Below are 22,234 nucleotides of genomic sequence, written 5' to 3' on the forward strand. Positions count from 1 at the left end.
TCCAGAAGTATGTGAGATTAGCTGTGGACAGATACACACACAAACAGTAAACACTTGTGCTTTTGTTTTTTTTTATGTGTTCTGTCCTTAGGGGCCACCATACGTCAGTGCAGTTAGTGAAATGCATACTTGATAACGTGTTACCAATTAAGAAGAACTGATAAAACATGATTAATCAAACATGCTATGTATTTGTACTGTTGTTTAAATTATGATTCTTTTCTCATCTGCAGCTACTTGTTTCCTGATGGTCGCAGCTACAATCCTGACCTCACTGGTTTATGTGAGCCGACGCCTCATGATCACATCAAAGTGACACAAGTGGGTTTGAAAATATGCTTTTTTATAAGCAGAATAATGTACACGTTTCCCTGACAAAGCAAGAATACATCACATAAGCTCAGTCTTCAATATGATATTTAAGTGTGGAAAAAACATTTACTGACAACTGATTGAACCTGATCAAATATGTATCAGGCTGCTCAGTGAAATGTGAGATGAGGCATGATTCTTCATCTGAGCAGCTTTTTGCTTGTCTCAGATTTATTCAGAAACTGATTTTAGTGCATAGTGAGGCAGGAACTTTTTATTTTTCCAGAGCTGCCACCACATTTTTTCAGTTTAAAAAATTGGAGGCAAAGACCAGCCCAGCCCAAAAGGAATTGTCAATCATCTGTTGTATAGCCTACTTTGACCAGATAATAATGAGTGAAATATTATAGGCTGGCATTTTGTGGCTGTGAATTTCTCATATGATATTTTGAGAAGTGTATTCCAAACAGGGGAAGTCAGGGAAAATCATCAGATTTGAAAGATGGATCACGTGTAAATTGATTGTCATGTGATTTGTTTGACATATATGTTTTTTCTCTAACTGAAAGTGAAATGAAAAATAGACCATTCACCCCTTTTGACAACATTAACTATGATTATTTAAGCTCATGGGATAGATCTGACTGAACGCTGGAAAGTCCCTGAAAACATCGTGCGATTTTACACTAGGGCCATGGTGGGAAGTCTGTGCTGTGTGTATACTGTATGTGTCTGAATATTTTTGTGTCTGCTCTCATCTATAGTTTGATATTTGCATCACTGATGACTAACAGGAGTTTGTTCTGCCTGAACAGGAGCAGTATGAGCTGTACTGTGAAATGGGCTCCACCTTCCAGCTTTGTAAGATCTGTGCTGAGAACGACAAAGACGTCAAGATCGAACCCTGCGGTCACCTCATGTGTACTTCCTGTCTCACGGCCTGGCAGGTATTGTAATGAACCGTACTGCATCACCTTAACTGGAAATCAAATCTTTGAACAGAGGGATACATCTATGACCTTGGACAATTGCTGTTACCGTTAGTCATGTTCATGTACTCGGGGAAATTACGTGTCATCGAATCGTCTCTGTCTGTACAATACTGTGAAAACGCCAGCGCCTCACGTGTAAGAAACATTTTTAACTCTTTTTGACGCTGCTAACATTGATATTTCTAGATTCATCTGTAAGAATGAATCTGGTTTGAAGATAATTAATAATCTGCATGTAAGTGAGAAAAGACTGCTGAATAATAGAAGCAGCTTTCAGCCTCCAGTGAAAGATACATGGACAGAAAAACCTCCCTCCCTCCCTCCCTCACTTCCTCCCTCTGTCCTTGCATCTGTCCTAATCAAATTTCCACGTATCAGTCAGTAACGGAAGTGAAAACTGAGAGTGTGTGCACACATTATATTCCAGTATTTCTGCATGTGTTTGTCTGCCTCCTGCTGCGTGCTATTTCTCTTGTAACATGTGCATCCCACAGCACATAGTCCTGCACTGCTGTGTTCATTGTGCTTGTGCACTGGTTCGTGTATCAGAGGCTGTACCAGCAAAGTGTGTTTGCAATTACCTTCCCCCTAATGAGTCATTAGCATCAAGTCCAGAGAATCCCTCCTCTCCTCCCTCTCCACCTCCATCTTTTATACCTCTCTCTTCCTCCTCCTCCTCCTCCTCCTCCTCCTCCTCCTCCTCCTTCCTCTGTGTGAGACATATGTGTTGCAGGGACATAGTGATGGCTCTCAAGACATGTTGGACTTCTGCGCTGATCCTGATGTTGTTGATCTCTAGCAGGGACACACACACATTCATTCTGCAGGCCTGAAAACAAGCCCAAAAAGCTGTCTTCCAATCACAATTCTGCATCAAGTATTTTTGCTGCTTTCTCTCAGAAGGACATATTAGTGGTGTCAAATATTAACATTAAGTTATCAGTGGTGCAAGTGAAACATATCAATGGAATCATTCTGTTTTCTAACTGGAATGTTTTCACCAACAGCAAGCTTATTTATTATTTATGTTTTTTGTATTATGTGTATTACAGTTTGATATATTTATACAAGCAAACCATATCTCAGTGCTGCTTTTCAAACTGCTTTAGTTGTTTGGCAGTGGAGCCTTTGCGAGGGAGGACATGGAAGATGATTCAGAGGACAATGAGTGCAAGTTTTATACATGAAGTTGAGTGCACTTTGTTTTTCATTCAGATAGCTCTATAATAGTTTCCATTTATCATGAACCGTTCCATTTGCATAGTGTTAGTCAGAGTTGATGTCTAAATGAGCTTCATTGAATATGTTGAAATGTATCGCTCTTATAATGGTAATGATAATAAAGTCTATTTATATAGCACAAAATCAGCTGTTACAAAGTGCTTGTAAAGTGATTCAGTTGAAAATAGTGAAAATGTCGATCAAATAGTAATAACTTAAGCCTTAAGGACAAACAATAAAATGAGATCAAATAGTAAGAATAAAGGCTAAGATACACATACAGTATATTGTACCGTATATGTACACATATATTACCACATATTGACATATATATGCACAGAGACATACACTTACACACACAACCGCACAGACTGAAGGATTACAGGAAGCTGTAGGGTAAATCTTTATGTTCTGCTTACCATAGTGATGTTGAGATGACACTCTCTTTAGATAGATTATTTTTCTAGAAATACAAACATGATAAGCACTGAAGCCTGTCTTTTGAAAAGTCTGCAGTCAGCTTGTGCTTCTTGCCACAGGAAGTCATCATATGACTCATTATAATGAGATGAGTATGACATGGTATGTAAATTATTATGAAAATCTGAATTTTGGTATCTCCTTAGGTAGACTTTTGTAGACTCTCATTTTGCAACTTATCCCACAAATTTTTGGGTAGCGCACACACACTAGCGTTTTTGTTTGCTGCTCATTTCTCCAGTGGTTCAGTTTCATGGTTACAAAGCTGGAAAGCTTTTTCTTGGGTGGCTTTACTCTGACAAATGAGCGCAGTCTTTCCAGAGATCAGTCCTCTGCTCTGTAAACAGCAGGATTCAGCAGCACCCACATTAACAGTGTTTGTTTGTCATACTTCCTGTTATGACAACTCGACGTGACCCCACCTCCTCCACAACCTCAGTCAGTGATTCAGTGACGTATGTTAGTGTGTGTGTGTATGTGTGTGTGCGCTTCAGTAATGAAATATTTTCCTCCACATCAGTTAAAGTGTGAGTCATAGAGAAAGAGGGAACCCTCCTACCCTGTGACAGTGACTAACCCAGCACCGGTCCGTTCAGGTCATTGACTCAGTGGTGGTTCCCTGACTTTCCTCTCGCTATGTGTATTAGTCAGCTGGGATGGAACAGACATGCACTCTTCACTCACAGCTGGCTGATGATCTATGTAATTCCACATCCTGTTCTCTCTAATGACTGTTTTTGATCTCTGCAGAATATGGGGGCACATGAGAGGGTTCCCTTATTCTAGCTATTATTTTTACCCGGAATCAATGTAGTGAGAACTCTGAATGATTCACAGGGGCTTTTCTATATCATGTTTTCACCAGTCTGTAGGCTCGTTAGGTTTGTGCGTTTTACTAATGATTGTGTCAGTAGTATTGACAAGTTGTAACTATTTCTTTCCACAAAGTAAAAGTCAACATTGACCGTAGTAACGCAAACACCAACAAACAGAAACCCACTATACACTACAGCAGACAGAGTTAGCAACTAGCTGGTAAACATAGTGGAGCATTTAGCAGCTAAAGAGACAGATATTTCTCTCAGGAGATGGTGGAGACCAAACCGGAGCTGAAAGGAGAGTGAATATTGGACTTACATTCATCAGGTGGAAACAAACACATTTCAAACTGAATGAGAATGTTGTTCTGTGTCTGCTGGATGTTTCAATGAGAAACTGTTTGCTAACAGGTTCAACAAAACAACTTTATTAGGTGCTAGTATGTCAGTTATGCGTTTCTTAGATGCCTAGTTACAGCCCTCTCTCTTCAACCAAATGTTTTCCAGCTCTAACCTAGATGCCAAGACATTTTTTTGACCTGTAAATCAGTAATTCAGAGTGGGAAGGTTAGAGTATACCAACACCCTGTTTGCAAACTTATTTTTCTGTCTTTTTCAGAGCAGAAGTTCAGGAGTAGTTTGCTCTTTGTCAGTTCAGTCATGCCTGTTGCTGAACAGTAGGGTTTCTTCAGTGTCCATGACCATCACACCATCTCCTCCCCCCTCTGGGCTCCCTTCCTTTTAGCCTCCCACTCCTTCCCTTCTCCACCCACTCCAATTAGGATTAAGTTTCAAACATGCCTTTGGTGAGTCCCCCGCCAAGTCCCCAACCATATGGCCGCCACAAATGCAGCTTTGTTCTCTAAATATTGTCTGCCTTTGATTGTAGCCCCTGAGTCAATGAAGAGAGATGCACTGGAAACCAAAACCTCTTTTATTCTCTTATTTATGACCCCTGTTTAACAGGGGGCTGCCATGTGGAATATGTACATGTGGCCAATGAATGTTGTAAAGTTGCAAAACAGTTTTCCCTGGAGAGGATCTACACAAGCATGTGTCCAGTCAACTTTGCCGGAGTCCTTTCATAAAGGGGGGGGATAGAGAGTAAGATATAGGGCAAGAGAGAGAAGCACACAACCTTAACCATGTGTATCCCAACTGTGTGCAGCAACAGCCAAGTGATTCTTTCCTCATGTTCCTGAAACAATGAAGCCATGCTCATCATATCTTTAAATATGGAAATGGGTTATAATGTCACCACCACACCTGTGCCTGTGTGTGTGTGTGTGTGTGTGAAATCTCCTATTTCATGCTAACTCTTTTTCTTATCTGTTCCAGGAGTCAGATGGCCAGGGTTGTCCGTTCTGTCGTTGTGAGATCAAAGGCACAGAACCCATCATTGTGGATCCCTTTGACCCACGAAATGAGGGCAACAAGTGCTTCTTCCTGGACCAGCACAGCTGCCCCATGCTGGAGCTGGATGATGAGGAAGACAGAGAGGACTGCCTGGTCATGAATGGACTGGCCAACATCAGGAAGGTAAAGGCTTGTAGAACCAGCTGCTTGTCAGATTGGAAAATATGATGATGTATTATCATTGTTTTTTTGAGAGAGGAAGAAAGAAGAAAAGTTCTGCAGATGTTGTGATTCTCTTTTGTCCACAGCTGGTTATAAATGATTATTTGCTTTACTTTTCTCTCAGCACTGTGCTGAGCGCCAGAACTCGCCCATGGTGTCTCCGAGCTCTTCACCTGTCAGCCAACACAGAAAAGCCCACATAGGAGACCCTGGCCACTGCGGCCAGCATCTCGGCCTTCCCCCCGTCCCACCACGACTCGACCTCATCCAGAAGGGTGCCATCCGCTCCCCATCTGCCAGTCCCACCGGCTCCCCAAAGGTCAGTCATTATAAAGGAAAATGTGTCACCTGTATTTTCTGGCACATAATAATTCAAGACTCAAAGTCACAGAATCATTTAAAACGAACTATGTGAAAGCAAGTTTAGGAAGTGCTTTACAGGACGGCTTAAAAACAAGAATAATGCATTACATCAGGAGGATGTAAACACAGGAAACAAAGTAGGTTAGAGGGGAAAAAAAAGATAAACACATGACTTAAAAAATAAAAAAAACATAAGAAAACAACTCCACATGAAAGCTGCACAAGGCCAAAAAGCACTTTGATAACCTCAAGTGGCAGCAAGTCATAAATGTTTGAATTTCTGAAGGATTTCATTACCCACAAATCATGTTATGTGACAATTGTTCTCCCTAGTGGCTGATGGAGGCCATAGTTAGTTGAGAAAGTGTTGTATTTGACCTGCATGTTTTTATTTGGCAGCTCTAGTATGTAGAGCTGCCAAGGAGACCTTTGAGAATATCAAACACCAGAAATTGCAGTATCTTTGCATAAAAACTCAATGTGGTGTAATGTAATTCTAAAATGAATCTTGAATTATTTAGATGCTCCTCTGTCATTTCTTACCATATCTCTCCACCTCTCCAGTCTTCACCAGGCATGTCCAGGAAGCAGGACAAGCCTCTCCCAGCCCCACCTCCTCCACAGAGGGACCCACCTCCACCACCTCCCCCTGAGCGTCCTCCCCCCATCCCCCCAGAGTCACGCCACTCTTGGCTCTCCAGTCCCTCTTCCTTGTCCTCTTCCATCTCATCTTCTACCGGTGCATTGTCAGACTCCCAGATGCCCCCTGAGACACGGTGTCCCAAAGAGAGCTACTCGTCAGATGCCCACAGGACTGAAGGGGAACACCCGCTCCAGCTGGGACCAACCGTCCCCTCCCACCTGAACGGAAGACCACTCAGTTGTCCGTCTGCAGGATTTGGGCGGTTACATCCCAGAATGGAGGGGGCAGGAAACTCAGAGAGCTCCAAGGTAGGGCTTAGATGTCAGTTTTAACATTGAAGGTGATAAGTTGGGATAAGCATGGGCAGCTGATTTCTTTATTTTCTTTGTTTCCTCAGTAAAAGAAAAAAAAAACTGTGCTGTAAGATCTAAATCTAAGAAATCTAAGATCTTTAAAGAGGCACATGTGTTGATTATGTGTGTAAGATTTTTGTTCTCTTGGGATTGAAATGTCTGTTCACTTTGGTCTAGACTGAAATATCTCAACAACTATTGGATGGATTCATTCATAGTTCCCAGAGGATGAATCCTACTGAATTTGATGATGCCCCGTCTTTTCCTCTAACACCACCAGCAGGTAGACATTCGTGGTTCAGAGTGAAAATGTCTCAACAACTGTTGAATGGATTAACATCCAGTTGGAAATTCATGGTCTTTGTGATTGCCTGACTTCTCATCGGGTCAACATTTCAGTTTATCTCATACTTTGGTTTATCTGTCTGAGAGTTGGGTCACCTTTTCATGAGCATTACAGCCTTATAGAGCTTCTAGTGTGGCTGTAGACTCTTGTTTCTTTTACATATAATAGGGGTGGCCACCAAAGGACTTGAAGAGAACACGAGACAGGTTAGGAGGCATTTTTTTTAAGAAGCTGTGGTAAATTCAAAGCATACAAAGTCCAGTCCTTTTGTTTGCTTTGTCACAGTCTCTACTGAGAAATTGAACACAGTATGTAGGAAGGGCTTAAATGTTTTAGGTGCCATTCAGTGTCAGCCCCACCCATGTTTGGTCATATCAAGTCAATTTATTTATATAGCGCCAAATCACAACAGAAGTTATCTAAGGGCAGTTTTCACATAGAGCAGGTCTAGACTGTACTTTTTAATTTACAGAGACCCATCATTCCTCCATGAGCAGCACTTGGCGACAGCAGCAAGAAAAAACTCCCCTTTAACAGCAAGAAACCTCAAGTAGAACCAGACTCTAGGTGGGCGACCATCTGCCTTGACCAGTTGGGTTGAGAATGTGTATATGTTTATTTTACACTTTTCAACAACACAGTGACCCAGTTTAGGGACATGTACAGTATAATAATCAGTTTGATAGGTATTCCTTAGAAAGGCAATCAAACCTGCTTATTTTAGAGAGCTCAGTCAAACCAATTTAGAGTCCCAAAAGTCTTTATTAACGTACTTTAGTTGATGGTTTCAGCGTTCGGTGTTGGGAATACAGCATTTCTCTCAACCCCCTCAGAAGGTTTAGTTTTGAAACTGATGACATTTAACATTTAATAAAGGTATGTGAAGCTATGACTAAAAAGAGAGACATAAAGCTGCAGTGGGCAGACCAGGTTCAGTAGAGGGTTATGTGCCTTGCACACATCACTGGTTGTTATTAAGAGTTTTAACTACATTACTCATGCAACACACCCAGAGTTATGAACTGCAGTCTTACAGTCACAAAAAATGTATAGATTAATTAGAATGCTAATGGCCGACATTTTATCCTGCCATTCAAACATCCACACAAACACACCCTGATGACAGAGAGCTACCATGCAATGTGCTGGCCTGAATATTGGGAGCATTTCATTTTGCCCAGGGCCCCTGGACATGTGGACAGGAGGAGCCAGGGATCGAACCGCTGACCCTGTGATCAGTGGACGACCAGTTCTACCTCCTTAGCCACAACCCAAATTTTAAAATGACAATGAAATTGATGGTATGAATCAGTAAAGTGCATCAGGTGCAAAAATGAACACAAAAACAGCTATTTTACATGCAGTAATAGCAATATGTTTCACACATAGTGGCATGCACTAAGCGGAGCACTAAGCTTGAACTGTGTTGCTGTTATTGAATGTAATATACGTGCCCATTTTTGCACCTGATGCACTTTACTGATCCATTTATTCAAGCGGCTGCCTGTCTGTTAGTTTGTAACTAGAAGTTTGTGGTTCACAGTCCTGCATGAATACGTCAGCCCCTGCTTTAACTGCCACTGATGTTCTGAAACAAGGCACAACTACCCACTGTAGAGCAAGGCTCTATGGACTATTGTTAATTAGATTAAGTAAATTCATGTGCATTTGTTTATGTTGTGTCAAAATTGTAATGAGTTAACATTGTGGTTATTGAAATCCTTTTGTCCATAGTTATAAAACTGAGTGAGATATGCATAGGGCGTCATCTATGAGGAGAGAGACAGTGATGGAAAGTAGATTCACATGTTTTTATTGTTTGTGATATTCACCAGGGAGATTTTATGAGTCATGCCTGATTTAATTACTTGTGTGTACAGTTACCGCTCTGATTGTGAAAGAGCAGAAACAAAAAACAAGAATGAAAGCCTTTTCTGACAGAGTAGCAATAAGCTTCACTGCCATTCTTCTGATAAGACAATACATGCTGGAAGTGTGTTGGACAGAATATAAATATGATAATCTATGCTAAATAATGAAATCCCCGTTTCCACTGAAACTCAGTGTTTGAACTGACCGTTCAGATACAACCAATCGAATCCTCCAGACACTGTCTGACATTTACTGCTGTAGAACCCAGAATACTGCTGAGCATCTGCATAATTTGCACACTCTCTCCACTTTATCATTTAAAAGCCTTGTGTGCAGTACACACACACACACACACACACACAGCCTATCACTCATTCTCCCTCCAGAGACACTCTTTGATCAGAAAGTGCCTCCAGACGCCTGTGGAGAGCGTTGTCACTTTTAGTAATATTCAGGAAGTTATTGTGGTTATTTGCATATGTTTTTGTCTTCCATATAGAGCAACTCTCACTTCAAAGACAGGTACTGTATGCTCGGCAGGTGGAATATAGTTTTCAACTGAAGGTCATTTCATTTCAAGTTTCAGAACAGTCCAATGAAATGGCTGCAGAAGGAATTTATTAATAGTAGTAGTACTAGTTGCAGTAGTCGTGTTGGTAGTTCTATAAAATACTGTACTATAAATCCTGGTTTTGACCATGTAGCTGGGTCAAAAACAATATTTGGAGCTGAAATGTGTCTCCCACACAGAGAGCTGACCTTTGACTTCACTGTGTTTGCTTAATGCTGGCTAATCTGGCAGCAGATTCACAGGTTATGCTTTCTGTTTGAATGTAGATTATTTTTGGCATGGGATTAATACTAATCTCACAGAAGATGTTTCTAATGCTCCTCTGCATTGTGTTTCCTCTCAGCAACACTGTTTTTACATGCAGAGCTTGACGTGGTATATATGCTATAGGCTACAGTTGTTTTTGTGATAAGTGGATATTAACAGCTCAGAGCACTGTGGGCCAATGACTGTACAAAGCATCCTTTATTTTAAATGTACCAGGTTTGATGAAAACAAGTCATTTGCACATAAATACTTGTTTGTCCATCCTTGAACCTCTGCACTTTTTGACTTGAGTTGCTTTGAAACCAAGCTAAATGAAGCAGAAGTGCTCTATCTACCTTCAATAAGGTGTCCTGGGTGTGTTTGATTAGTGTTCTCATGTGTTCCTCCCAGGTAGGGAACACGTGAGATATCTGATGTTAACATTGACCTACTCCATTGTTCCTTTGTGTGTTCTTTTAAAATTCTCCCCCCTTCTATCTCTCGTGTGTGTCTGTGCAGCCCTTCTCTAATGGTGTGCAAGTTGGCGATGAGTATGACATCCTTCCTTCACGGCACTCGCCAACTCAGTCCATCCATGCCAGTAGCCACAAGTGAGTATTACACACTGAGAACATTTATCCAGGATGCTGTTAACACATTTTCTTTGGGAATATCCTGAAATGATATCTCTGTACAGCCACTTTGTATTAATATTGTCAGATAAGAGCTGAGTGTATTGAAGTGTGTTTGTTCTCTGCATACATAAAGAGGTACTTTAACCGGTGAGCTCTTTATAGCTCCTCTGACAAGGCTGTATTTAAAAACACATCAGCACTGCATGGGACAGTGTATCAATATACAGTCTGTGTAAATCATAAAAAGATGCTGAAATGTTTAATCACTGGATGGTGCATGCCACTTTCTTGCAAGACTCAGCTATATCTAATTTCCTGTATTAGACAGCGCAAGGTTATTTGCCTACAGAACTGTATAAGCCAAAATGGGAACAGCACAAAATAGATATGTGGTCTACAGTGCAGAGCAGTAACACAACTGGACCAGTGTTATACATTATTTTCAGCTAAAATGAGCTTCAGTGGACATTAAAGAAGTTTTCCTTACACAAAGATTAGTCCAGTGAGTATAAATAATAAAAATAAAATGAATAAAATCCAGTTCTACATCAGCCAGATGCTACTTGTATTTGTACATATTGTATATATTTGCATTTCGATCACAGTTTGGGCTATAATCCTGTTCTCCTCTTAGATATTCCCTTTTAGCCTTAAGTTACTTCTTTCAAACCTCCTTTCTTGTCTCTGTGGTTTCAGACACAGAGACTTTATACCAGTGAGGTCTAGTAGCCGTAGGGAAAAGTTCTGGTTAGAAACAGCTTTGAAAAATGATGGCTGAACAACTAATAGCCTTTTAGCTGCAGCCAGAATTAGATTAGATATTTCTGTGTATCAGGCTGTATTGGAGGCAGGGGATAGAGCTGTCACTTCTGATGAAGCTTGAGCTGAATGGGGAAGCTCTGGTTCTACTGAAAACTATTTAGTGTTTTTAAAATATTGCACACACTCCCCTCGCACAAGTGACTGCAGCTGATTTGCACATACATTCTGTAAGCATAGAATCACTGGCTCACACACACACATGTTTTTCTTCCTATCAGTCCATTCATTCCCAATAGCACTAACCTGAACCTTAATGCTGATTTGGTAATTACTGCATCTATTATAATTTACATTCTCATCTAATGTAATGTAATGGTGGTTATGGCGGGACATTAGGCTACATAGGTGTTCCTTGTTACTGATTGGTTAAAGAAATCCCTGCATTATTCATAGAGGACAGTGGCTTTACTGTTGCCTTGGTGAATCATTAACTACAGAAGACACAACAGTTAGTGTACTTTGCACCTTTGCAGTACAACAACATTGTAGCACATGCATTGGTAAACACAGCTAGCAGAGTGAAGCCAGCTGATAAGGAATGCTGCACATTTTTTCACATTGCAGTACACACTTTATAATGATGCCGCATGATGTCTGTGGTCTGCAGTCTGTTTTTATGGAACTGTAAAGAGACTGATATGACAGTTATTTCATACAGTATAGTACAACTTCAGTCTTTTGCTGCTAATAAGCTACAATTGATGGGTTACTGTTTTACTGAAGGATTCCTCAGCCATGCTCTACATTCACATTTTCTCAAGGAACTGGAGATTAAAACAATCATCCTTTAACCAGCCCCCAGTGCAGAATTGCTTACTTAAACTATATAATAGGTTAATTGGTTACTATGATTGTGTTATTGTGTAATTGGTTATTGGCTAATTGGATCTTACTTTTTAGGTGTAAATTCCAAAACAAAAAAGGTTGCAGGCATTTTAATGAAGAGACATGAGCCTGCTGTTGTACACACAGACTGAAGACTTAGGCATCCTGCAGGTACCAGGAAAAGTCACAAGTTGGACATAGTGTTGCGTTACTATGACAACAAGTAACAGTGAACTGCCTCAAATAATATATATCGACCAGGGTTTTTAATATGGTGATTTTGATGTTTATTCCTACAATGTTTCTTTAGTGCTGTTATGTTTAAAACACATAACATACAATGTAGTTAATGGTAAATGGACTGTACTTGTATAGCGTCTTTCTAGTCTTCCGACCACTCAAAGCGCTTTTTACACTACGAATCACATTCACCCATTCACACACATTCACACACATTCATACGCTGAATGGTACAGGGGCTACCATGCAAGGTCCCAACCTTGGTCCCCACCAGTGGAAATCTAATCACTCATACACATCCACACACTGATGGCACTGCCATCAGGAGCAATTCGGGGTTAAGTGTCTTGCCCAAGGACACATCAACATGTGGACTGGAGGAGCCGGGAATCGAACCACCGATCTTCCGATTAGTGGATGACCCGCTCTACCTCCTGAGCCACAGCTGCCCATAATGTAGATGTCAATTTGTTGTTTTACGTGGTGAAACATTATTAAAATCTACAATAATGTCTTTAAGTTACCCCAGAACTACCATCCTCCACATAATTGGTCTGTGAAAATATCAGTGATGGCGGTTTGAATGTGATAACTGTATGAGTGACACTAATGGAAAGGTTGGTTTGACAAATCATGGTCATCTTCACAGATCCTCCAACCCTTTCAGCAGCCCTGTGGTGGAGCGGCCGCGGGGAGTGATGGAGAGGGTGGAGGATGACTATCAGATCCCTTCCTCCAATCTCTGCCTGAGTCAGGCTCCCATCTGCATCTCTATACCCAGCAGGTACCGGCCTTCTCTTAATGTGTTAAAGTTACTATGGTGATACAGTGAAGGTAGTTTCATTAGATTAATTAGGCTGCTGTGAACCAAAAAGATTCCCTTTTCTCTCCTTCAGGCACTTGGAGAATGGCTCCCCAGAGCCCTCCATTGAGGAGAAGAAGTCCAGTGAGCCTGGTGAGTCCTGAAACCAATGAATATATTACCTTTATCCTTATTCCAATCAGATCTTTGACCTCTTCTGATATAGTGAGGGTCGCAATGAGTGGGGTGAATATGATGCCCAGGAATCATCTGTAGAAACTGTAGAAACACAGCTGGGCACTTCATTGAATCCATCATTGAGACAGTACATGCCAACTTGTTGTTCAACATTGTCTTGAATTGAGTGTCATTTTCTTGATACCAGCAGAGTGATCTGACTCATTTCAGGATATTAAACCACAATATACAGTATATAAACAAGTTCAGAATCAGGTCATAGTGTATAACAACCAAGTAGAGAGAGCAGAATTCTTTCTTGTTCACTGAATAAAAACATATTTTAAGACTGAATATGACAGTAAGTGGTTAGTTTGCCGTGTTGCGGTGGGACTTGAAACCTCAGGCTGCTTTATGCTGAACTCTGCTTGTATTCCTCAGGTGGGCACTCAGAGTCAAACAGGACGGTGGTCGCAGGGGCGACTCATTCTGCCCTCTGCCCCTTCAGCACCAACAAGACACCCTCGGACTATGACATTCTGCTGCCCCCCCAAGGTAGACGCCCCACCTGTCTGTCTCCACCTCTCTGTCTGTCTGAGCTTGTCTCCTCTGTGACTCAGTGTTTCTGTGGAATGTCTCTCTTGTCACGTCAAACTCTTGTATCTGCAAGTGTCAAACTTGTATTCTTGACTTCCTCCAATCAATCTCAAGAATACTTTGTAAAGCTATTCATAAAACCCTTATAACATTCACGTCAGTATCATTTTATTAAAACCATATTCTGCAGCTGATGTACAGCACCTTTTTCTGTCCAACTGTGAGACAATTGTTCCAGTAGCAAACCCATGTAGCGGAGTCCACATGGTCCTCATTTGAGTAGGAATGAATGTACTGTAGACACTGCTGCATGAGCCACAGCTGGATAAGGCAATCGTGAAGCCATATGGTAGCAAGTGCTTATGACTGTATGTTTGATGTTCTGTAAGCACCACTTCAAAGTTTTGGTAACCCAGACTTGATCAGCAGTATTAAATTTCTACGAAGCTTCTAAAACAATAACACATCATGATCCAGCCAACACCTTTTTGAGCCAGTCTTTCTTGCACCTCCTGTCCCAGTCCTGCTCCTCCTGTGAAATCCTTCCTCAAAAGTATCCTCTCTAGGCTTTTATCTTAAGGGCAGCATGCCAGCTTGCTCTTCAGCATGTAATCCCACGGCTGAGACTGCAGATGGTTCAGACTGTATAGCAGCGTCAGCCACCTCCTCATAGAATTAACAGTATAAACTGTGAATCAGTACAGAGCAGAGAGTAAGTCCTGTCTGCGGTTTCTCTTGGTTTCAGTATTAGAAGACCCCTTCAACTGCCGCCCTCCATCCCAGCCTCCTCCTCCTCCTCCTCCACCGGCGCGACACAGCCTCACTGACCTATCCTCCTCTTCGTCATCCTCATCCTGCAACTCCTCCACGTCCGCCTCCTCTGTCATCGCACGACCACACAGGCCCTCCTCTGGACACGAGCACTCGCTGTTAACCCCCGGTGAGCTGGCAAACATACAGCCTCGTGTTTTGATTCAAATATATGAAGTTAAATATGTGAATTGAAGGCATTTATACAGATAGTGCAAACAACCCTTACATCATTCAGTGAAAGAAATCCCCTGCTTCTCCTACAGGGTTATGCTAATCTAATATTTTTCTCCCTCAGTGGATTAAGTGTTTGTTATTCTCACAGAATTGTGGAAAATGTAACACAGTGCATATCATTTACAGCAGTACTTCGCTGACTGACAGGCTTGTTTTCCTGACTTTTCTGGGTTTTGTCTGTGGTCTAGACACAGTGTTTGACATGCTGAACAGTGCTGCTCCTCTGCCTCCAGTCAGACGACACATAGAACATGTGAAAGGCCCCAGAGGCTGCCCGGAGTACGACCATTTACCAAGCAGTCAAGGTAGAGTTACATCTCCTCCTCAGCAAATGACTCCATGAGGAAAACACGCATATGGTTCCTGCAACAAAAAAAAAAAAGTGTTACTTTCACAGAAATATGGGTAAAAGTAATATAATTTACATTTGACTGCCTGTCTGTTTTAGATCTCATATTCTGACTGGACATGTATCAGATTAAAAGCTTGTACTCTAGGAAATAAAGGTCTGGAAAAAGTGTGAGCATTTGAAACCGAAATGATGAAGAATCCCTTTATATAACTAAAGAAGAAAGGATTTCTGGTAGGAAAGTTACTCTCAGGAGGCAGCTCTGTCAATAATGACTGTTGGGCTTATTTTATGCAGACATGCAAAGTTTTGTTTGAAACTTTGAGCTCCAAATGAGCTTAATCCTGTTTTGTTTTCAGTAGTTTTTATTTCTAAAATATTTCCTTTTAAAGCAGACAGACCATGTTTTAGCCTCTCCAGCATTCTCTCCACTGTGGAGCAGGACGTCAAATGCAAACATGCAGTGAAAACCTCAGTATCTGCTTTCTAGCTGTGAAAGACACTGATTAGTTAATGATAAAGGTCCAAACTCTGAAGGTATTGGAAAAAATGTCAAAGCTTTAGTTCAGTGACAAGCAGCGTTTAGACTGGAAACCTCTCCTTGACCACTAATAACACTCTCAAGTTTCTGCCTGTGTGCCAGAGGCATTTTTCCACTGACATGATTCCTCTCCTTCTCTCTCTCCAAGTATCGATGGACTGTTTGCAGGCCCCTGCCAGGCCGCCCAAGCCACTGCCCAGGAAGATCCCTCCAGACATTCAGCCGGGCAAACCCCACAGCCTGGAGTCAGAGAATGTGGACGCCAAGATCGCCAAGCTGATGGGGGAGGGCTACTCCTTCGAGGACGTGAAGCGGGCGCTGATGATTGCTCAGTACAAAGTCGACGTGGCCCGAAACATTCTGCGAGAGTTTGCCTTAGTGGCCCCGAGACTGAACCTCTAGTTGTAGAGACAGTAGAAGGGGAGCACAACAATGAAGCTGTGCCTCTGAATGGACTGACTAAAAAGGGCTTCTTCAGTCTGCTTGGCTATAGACTGTTAGAACAACAATGATCGACAGAAACAAAGAAAAATTTTCAAAAGAGACTTAGCCTTTTGTTGCCGAACAGAGATGACAACGCACAACAAAGTGGCTGAAACCAAATCATGGCAGAACACAGAGAATCAATAAAGGGAGAGAAAAAAAAATGTCTGTGAATGATTTAAACCTGTGAAAAAACGAACCAGGCTTGTTGTTGTTTACAGTGAGCTTTGCTGGTTTTCAAATGCTCGGATGGATGCTTTGTCTCGGGCTTGGACTTTCCTGTTTTAAAGCCCCGATCCTGCTACTGCTGCTACTGTTCCTTTCACATCCCGCCACCTTCCAGACTTCAGTTTAAAAAGGCATTTCCAGCTCATTTCAAGCTCATTTCAGCTTAAATGCTCTGCCACTGGTTAGGAGTCATTTTTATTTACAGCCATTGGGGGGAGCCAGACTCCACTATTTCTTCACTCTAACTCCTTCTCTCACTCTCCTCTCTTCATTGTATCCTCTTTCACCCTCTCTTCCTTCCCTCGTGTGTCAACCATTAGAGAATACTCCACTGTTTGCCCAGAGTCTGGCTGACGTGTAGGTCTTAACAAGGTCTGGTGAGTCAGGAGTGGTTAGATGGAGCCAGAGGATGCCTTATTGATTCACCTGTTTTCCCCAGCCCAGGAGAAGAGTGTACGACAGTTCCAGAGGAACACTCTTATTACACCTGGTATCTTATTTGGACAAGAAGAGTGAAGAGAGTGGGAGGGTTAGTTTCGCTCTTTGTTTCTGTTCCTAGACCAGAGGATTATTCAGTGGGGGCCTTTTTTAATTACTTTCTTCATCTGAGGACAGCAAGCCTATGAATGTATTTGTTCTGCATGAGAGAGCTATACCTTTGTACACTCTGAGCTCCTCTCAGGCCCAGTTTTACCCTTAAGTGATTAAGTGGTGGAAAATGTTTCATGGTTGTGGAAAATTATTCATTTCTCCATGTGAAAAGCCAGATGATTGTGCCTGCATTTCAGCTAAAGCTTTTAAACGACGGGAGCTGCGCGGATCAGCGAGCCAGACGTCGTCCGTTAGAGCCCAGAGACGACGCACTCTGCAGCCGTCACACTGCAGCCTCCTGTCTCCACTTCAATTACACAGACATCATATGGTGCAAATGTCCACATTCCCCACATGTTTGAGGAATGGCTCTCAATCTGATTTGGAGCAAGAGTCACTTGATATAGCTCTGCAGCAATTATGCATTTTTACTGATGTGGAGTCGTTGTTTGAACACAATAGAGACAAACAAGAAACTGCAGAGCATTGAAACTATAAGATATAGTCACATGCACCATAACTGTGCAGTACAGGTGAAGCCCCTTACCTCAGAATCTGGAATCAGCTGTATTTCTCCCCACTGACTGCAAGATGTCTCACCAATGCATGTATTGGATTTGTCAAAATGTAACAGTATTGCTTATGTCACCCATTTCTTTTTTTTTTTTTTTTGGAGTAGTGTGCTAAACGGTAGGCTGCGTCAGGTCTGTTAGGGTCATAAGACAGGGACTATGTTTACATGGAGGGAAAACCCAGCTATTGATCTCATGAGGGTTAAAAGATAATTCCACTTTATTACAACTTGGGTCTCATTTTGCCCATCGTTGCCATCAGTTATAATAACATTGTACTCATTATAGTAATTGCTGGGATCTGGGAACATGGCAGCATTGCTACATCAAAGTCTGACGGGTCAAGAAACATGAGTAGGTAGACGATCAGTATGTTTCCAAACCAACAATTAAACCAGATTATCTAAACCACTTTATTTTTTTTTCGTTTTCTCCTCTGCAAACATTTGTCCAACCTGAGGGTTTGTTTAAAACTTGTATGATCATCTAATCGCTCTTGTTTCTCGTCTTGTCCTCTTCTCAGTGATGTCACCATGTTTCCAGACCTCAGCAATGATCTTGGAAGAGTGTAATGTTATCCTTACTCATGGAAATGATGGAAACTATGGAAACAAGACAAAAAAAAAATGAAATTTGAAAGTATTACATTAAAGCTGCTAATTTAAAATATGATTACTTTGATGACTTTGTATCTCTTGAGTCCCTTAGGAGTATCTCCTACAACAGTCACAAAAACTTTCCCACTTGGTTACAGCGACGTCATTTTTTGTAACAGAATTTACTGTCTTGGAAACATTTGTGCTAACTGAGACAGACAGCTAACTTACTGGAGTGAAGATAGATCAGTAGAGTGGCTCTTTCCTTCCTGACAGTACCATGTGATGTGTCAATATGATGCTGGTTTTAACTATGTCATCCTAACTATTGTATATCAGGATTATAGTAACTCTTCTCATATTAACAGCTGATGCAGCAAACTGAGTTTGGCAGCATCTGAGTCTATGTGATTTTCTTTCTGTACAAACAGGCAGAGCAATTCTGAGAGGTCTTTCTCTCTCTTTAGACTGACGTTCCTTCTTTGTTCAGTGAGTTTGTCCAAACTGTATCAAGAGACAAGCCAAATTAACGCACAGAGAAACACATAGCAGTGACCCATTTTCTCTCACATTTTTTCCTGCAGGCATAATTAGGCTATCAAAATTAATTTGAGATGATGTATTGTAGTTTTCTTCTTAGACAGCCTTTAAACTGTTGATAGATGTAGGTCCCCTGTGACTGAGGCTCCTCACAAAGCAGATAACACTGTGTTTCAGGTCAAAGACTGAATGGTCTGGCTGCAAATTGGAAATGAAAAGATTCAGTGGGATCATCCTGATAATACAAGGGGAGAAAATGATGATCCCAGCCCTTATAATTCAGCCTTGTTTTGTTTTTGTTCTTTTTTACATTCACATGTATTCAGGATGTGAGAGTGTGAAACCAAACCTGAAAGCAGTTTCTGTATTTGAGTGGTGTTTTGTGCGTTGGAATAAGCCAGGCATCTTAACAGGTTTCTCATAATTAGAATAGGATCTTATGAGATGATCTAACCCTGATTTGACATTTTGATATTTCTAAGCAAAACTTGGTAACCATAGTGACTAGAGTGCATGTAAACATAGTGAGTATGGCTGTCTGTGCTGCATGGTCAACCATGGGAATGAAATGATGCTGTGTGATGGAGACAGAAAACAACTCTCAGTAAATGTGCTCTGAAAGTCCACAATCTGGGAGACACAAAACATGAATTGTTTTATTTTATTTATTATTTGAGTCATCTGGTCAGTGTAAGAGGTGGCATCGAATGACCCCCCCATCCCCTCCTCTTCTTCCATAAAGAAGTTGTATTTGCCCCACCAACACCCCTTCTTTACTTTTTTGAGCAGCACTTTAAAGGGGAACACCGCTGTAGTTTAAAATTTACATATGTTAATATTAGGGCCTAAGACAGTCCATAGATAATTAGTGATAATGAGGGATGCTGTGTGCAAGGAGGAAGTCTGCAAACCAAGTCTCTTATCTTTGTTATCATCCACTGTGCAGACACAGATTCACAAAACATTATTATCCTATACAGCACAACCACAGAAGCATGCCGACTAAACAAAAAGCCCATCTATAAACATATAATGAAGCACTTAGATAAAGCTTATTCATCAGATAAGCAGCTTTATATCCATCTGACAATGGGAGATGGAAATTCTGGACTCACAAAGTTTATGTACATCTCAGCAGGAAATCTACCAGATTGCTCTCCACTGCTTTTGCATCTCTCAGAGAGTTAATGTGACAGATTAGACGAAGAGTTAACACTCATTTGCAATAGAACAGGCCACCACACATCATAGAGAAACTCAGTGGCATTCCCCTTTAAGTTGAGGCTTAGTTTTTGCACTGGTCTGTTTTTACTTTTATTTTCTCAAACTTGAACGACTCTGAGCTCAGAATTGTCCATTCCATTGGACTCCCTTGTGAAGGGAGTAAGTGGCCTTAGGTTGCAAAGGGCAGTTTTTATTTTCTAAATCCATTTTCGTATTAATGTGCTTTGGTGACAAAAAAAGTGTTGATAATTATGTAAAGCATAGAGTAACGTGCAATTAATTTATACATTATTAATGCTTTTTTCTTGATATGCTATTTTCATGGATAAGTAAATAAAAAGTCACAATTCCTTTGATTTATTTAACATTTTGTGTGTGCGTGTGTGTGTGTGTGTGTGTGTGTGTGTTGTATCAGGATAACTGTGGGACAGCTGTTTCCTGACAATTTGTTCCTGCATAAAATTAATACATTACTTTGAGCCAGAGGCTTCTAGTAAGTCAAATGTGGTTTGATTTGTTCCAGAAATGTAATGGAAATAACAAAAGATTGTCACCAGTAATTATGACTTCAGGGAGCTTCACTCTGCCCACAAGCTGCTGAACAGATCAAGAAGAAACTCTTTGACGACTGATCGAAGGTAGTCTGGATTTGAAGGAATACTGAATTTAACTGGAAGTTATAAAGGAAAGTGTGACATTGTCCCATCGGTGAACTCACCCATTAAAAAGAGTAACAGCACAAACAGTAGAAGTTCCTGCGGTGCTTCATGCTGCTGTATTAGCATTCACCATGAACCGACAGCAAGTAAAAGCCATCTTCATCACTTATAAATAATAAATAAACAAAAAAATGTTAGTATGTGTGAAGAAATGAAACGATTTGTCTGGTGATATTCTGTTTTTCTTACTGTGAACAAATCCCATGAAAAGACCAAAACCAACAGTGAACTGATCTCCTTACAAGTATTGTGTGTGTATCCAGTACCTGATATATCATACTCCTGTGTGCCATAGACCTCCATTGTTGTCCAAAAACGATTAAAAACACATCAATGAGCCACACTGGTGACATGTTCCTTCATTACCATGAGCACACATTACGGTAGTTTATTTTGACTTAATCCCACACACACACCATCCTGCTGCCAGAAATACTCACTAGAACACCAAATGTGTATTAGTCCACTGCTGAAAATAGTCCCCAACAAATGCACTATTTCCTCCTGTGTGAGTAACGTTTGCTGAAAATTACAGTGTCCACCTGTTTTAGGAAATTAGTAAGAATGTATTTGTGGAGAGATATAAAACATTTATGTCTTCAGCAGGAACTAGTGGGCTTGAGACTGTGAATGCCTCAGACAGAAAGTCAGATTGTTGGTTTGAGTCTTTTCATGGGATTTCTTGACTAAAAGAAAAGCTGAGAATAAGTCCAGCCTACTTAGTAAATACATGATGTACTCAGGTTTAGCTTCTTCATAAGCTTTTAAGTAGGTAACTTGGTATTCATCTGCAGCGTGGTAACTGTCAGCTATGCAGTCTCCTATTGCCATAACGTTCATGAATATCCATAAATGTATACAATATTTGTGTCTCTCCAGAACAGAGACATGCTTTTGTCAGTCATTTGATTTGTCAGTGTTGATATACTACATACGCTAAGCATGGATTGAATCATCATTTAGTAAGAATCGAAGGTTTATCTTTAATTGTGTGCTTTTGGTTTGGTGACTTTCTGCAGGTGGATTCTGTCATCTGCATATTCTGTGTCTCTCATGCTGGTTCAGAAAAGAAAAAAAAAGCATGACACCTCCAAACACCTCCGACATGATGCTCAGTGAGCTGAATTTCCTGGGAACATAATCTCTTAAGGCCGTTCACTGTGCTGTCTTAACATCAGCTCACATATACTATAACTGCTAAAATGGATTGGATCTCACCCCACTAACAGACTCTGGCCTATTTTGTTTGTTCAAAGCATCAGATGTAGGATTTGTTCCACAACACGCTATTAGCTCATTCAAATGCCTTGAATAGTATGTTGGGTTTAAAATGCTAAAACCAAGAGAAGGAGGTAGTGATTTTTTTTACCCTCAGAGAGTCAACCTGAATCACCCAGAGAATGTGTTTGATCAAACATTGCTTCCTGGGGGTCTGGGGCTCAGCGTCTATA

General features: G+C 41.0%; 1 protein-coding gene across 1 annotated transcript in view; it reads left to right on the plus strand.

The window, feature by feature from the left end:
- cblb (Cbl proto-oncogene B, E3 ubiquitin protein ligase) overlaps positions 1 to 20,420 on the plus strand; it is a 56,631-nt gene extending 36,211 nt beyond the window's left edge. Inside the window, exons 8-19 of the mRNA XM_044370089.1 lie at positions 234 to 321; positions 1,128 to 1,259; positions 5,162 to 5,362; positions 5,526 to 5,720; positions 6,329 to 6,715; positions 10,315 to 10,406; positions 12,967 to 13,101; positions 13,214 to 13,272; positions 13,738 to 13,851; positions 14,639 to 14,833; positions 15,129 to 15,245; positions 15,979 to 20,420. Of these exons, the coding sequence (XP_044226024.1) occupies positions 234 to 321; positions 1,128 to 1,259; positions 5,162 to 5,362; positions 5,526 to 5,720; positions 6,329 to 6,715; positions 10,315 to 10,406; positions 12,967 to 13,101; positions 13,214 to 13,272; positions 13,738 to 13,851; positions 14,639 to 14,833; positions 15,129 to 15,245; positions 15,979 to 16,232 (1,969 nt within the window). The 3' untranslated portion in view covers positions 16,233 to 20,420. The remainder of the gene's footprint in view (positions 1 to 233; positions 322 to 1,127; positions 1,260 to 5,161; positions 5,363 to 5,525; positions 5,721 to 6,328; positions 6,716 to 10,314; positions 10,407 to 12,966; positions 13,102 to 13,213; positions 13,273 to 13,737; positions 13,852 to 14,638; positions 14,834 to 15,128; positions 15,246 to 15,978) is intronic.
- Positions 20,421 to 22,234: the final 1,814 nt, after the last annotated feature.

This window comes from Thunnus albacares, chromosome 13, assembly GCF_914725855.1.
Source record: "Thunnus albacares chromosome 13, fThuAlb1.1, whole genome shotgun sequence".
Taxonomy (NCBI): Eukaryota; Metazoa; Chordata; class Actinopteri; order Scombriformes; family Scombridae; genus Thunnus; species Thunnus albacares.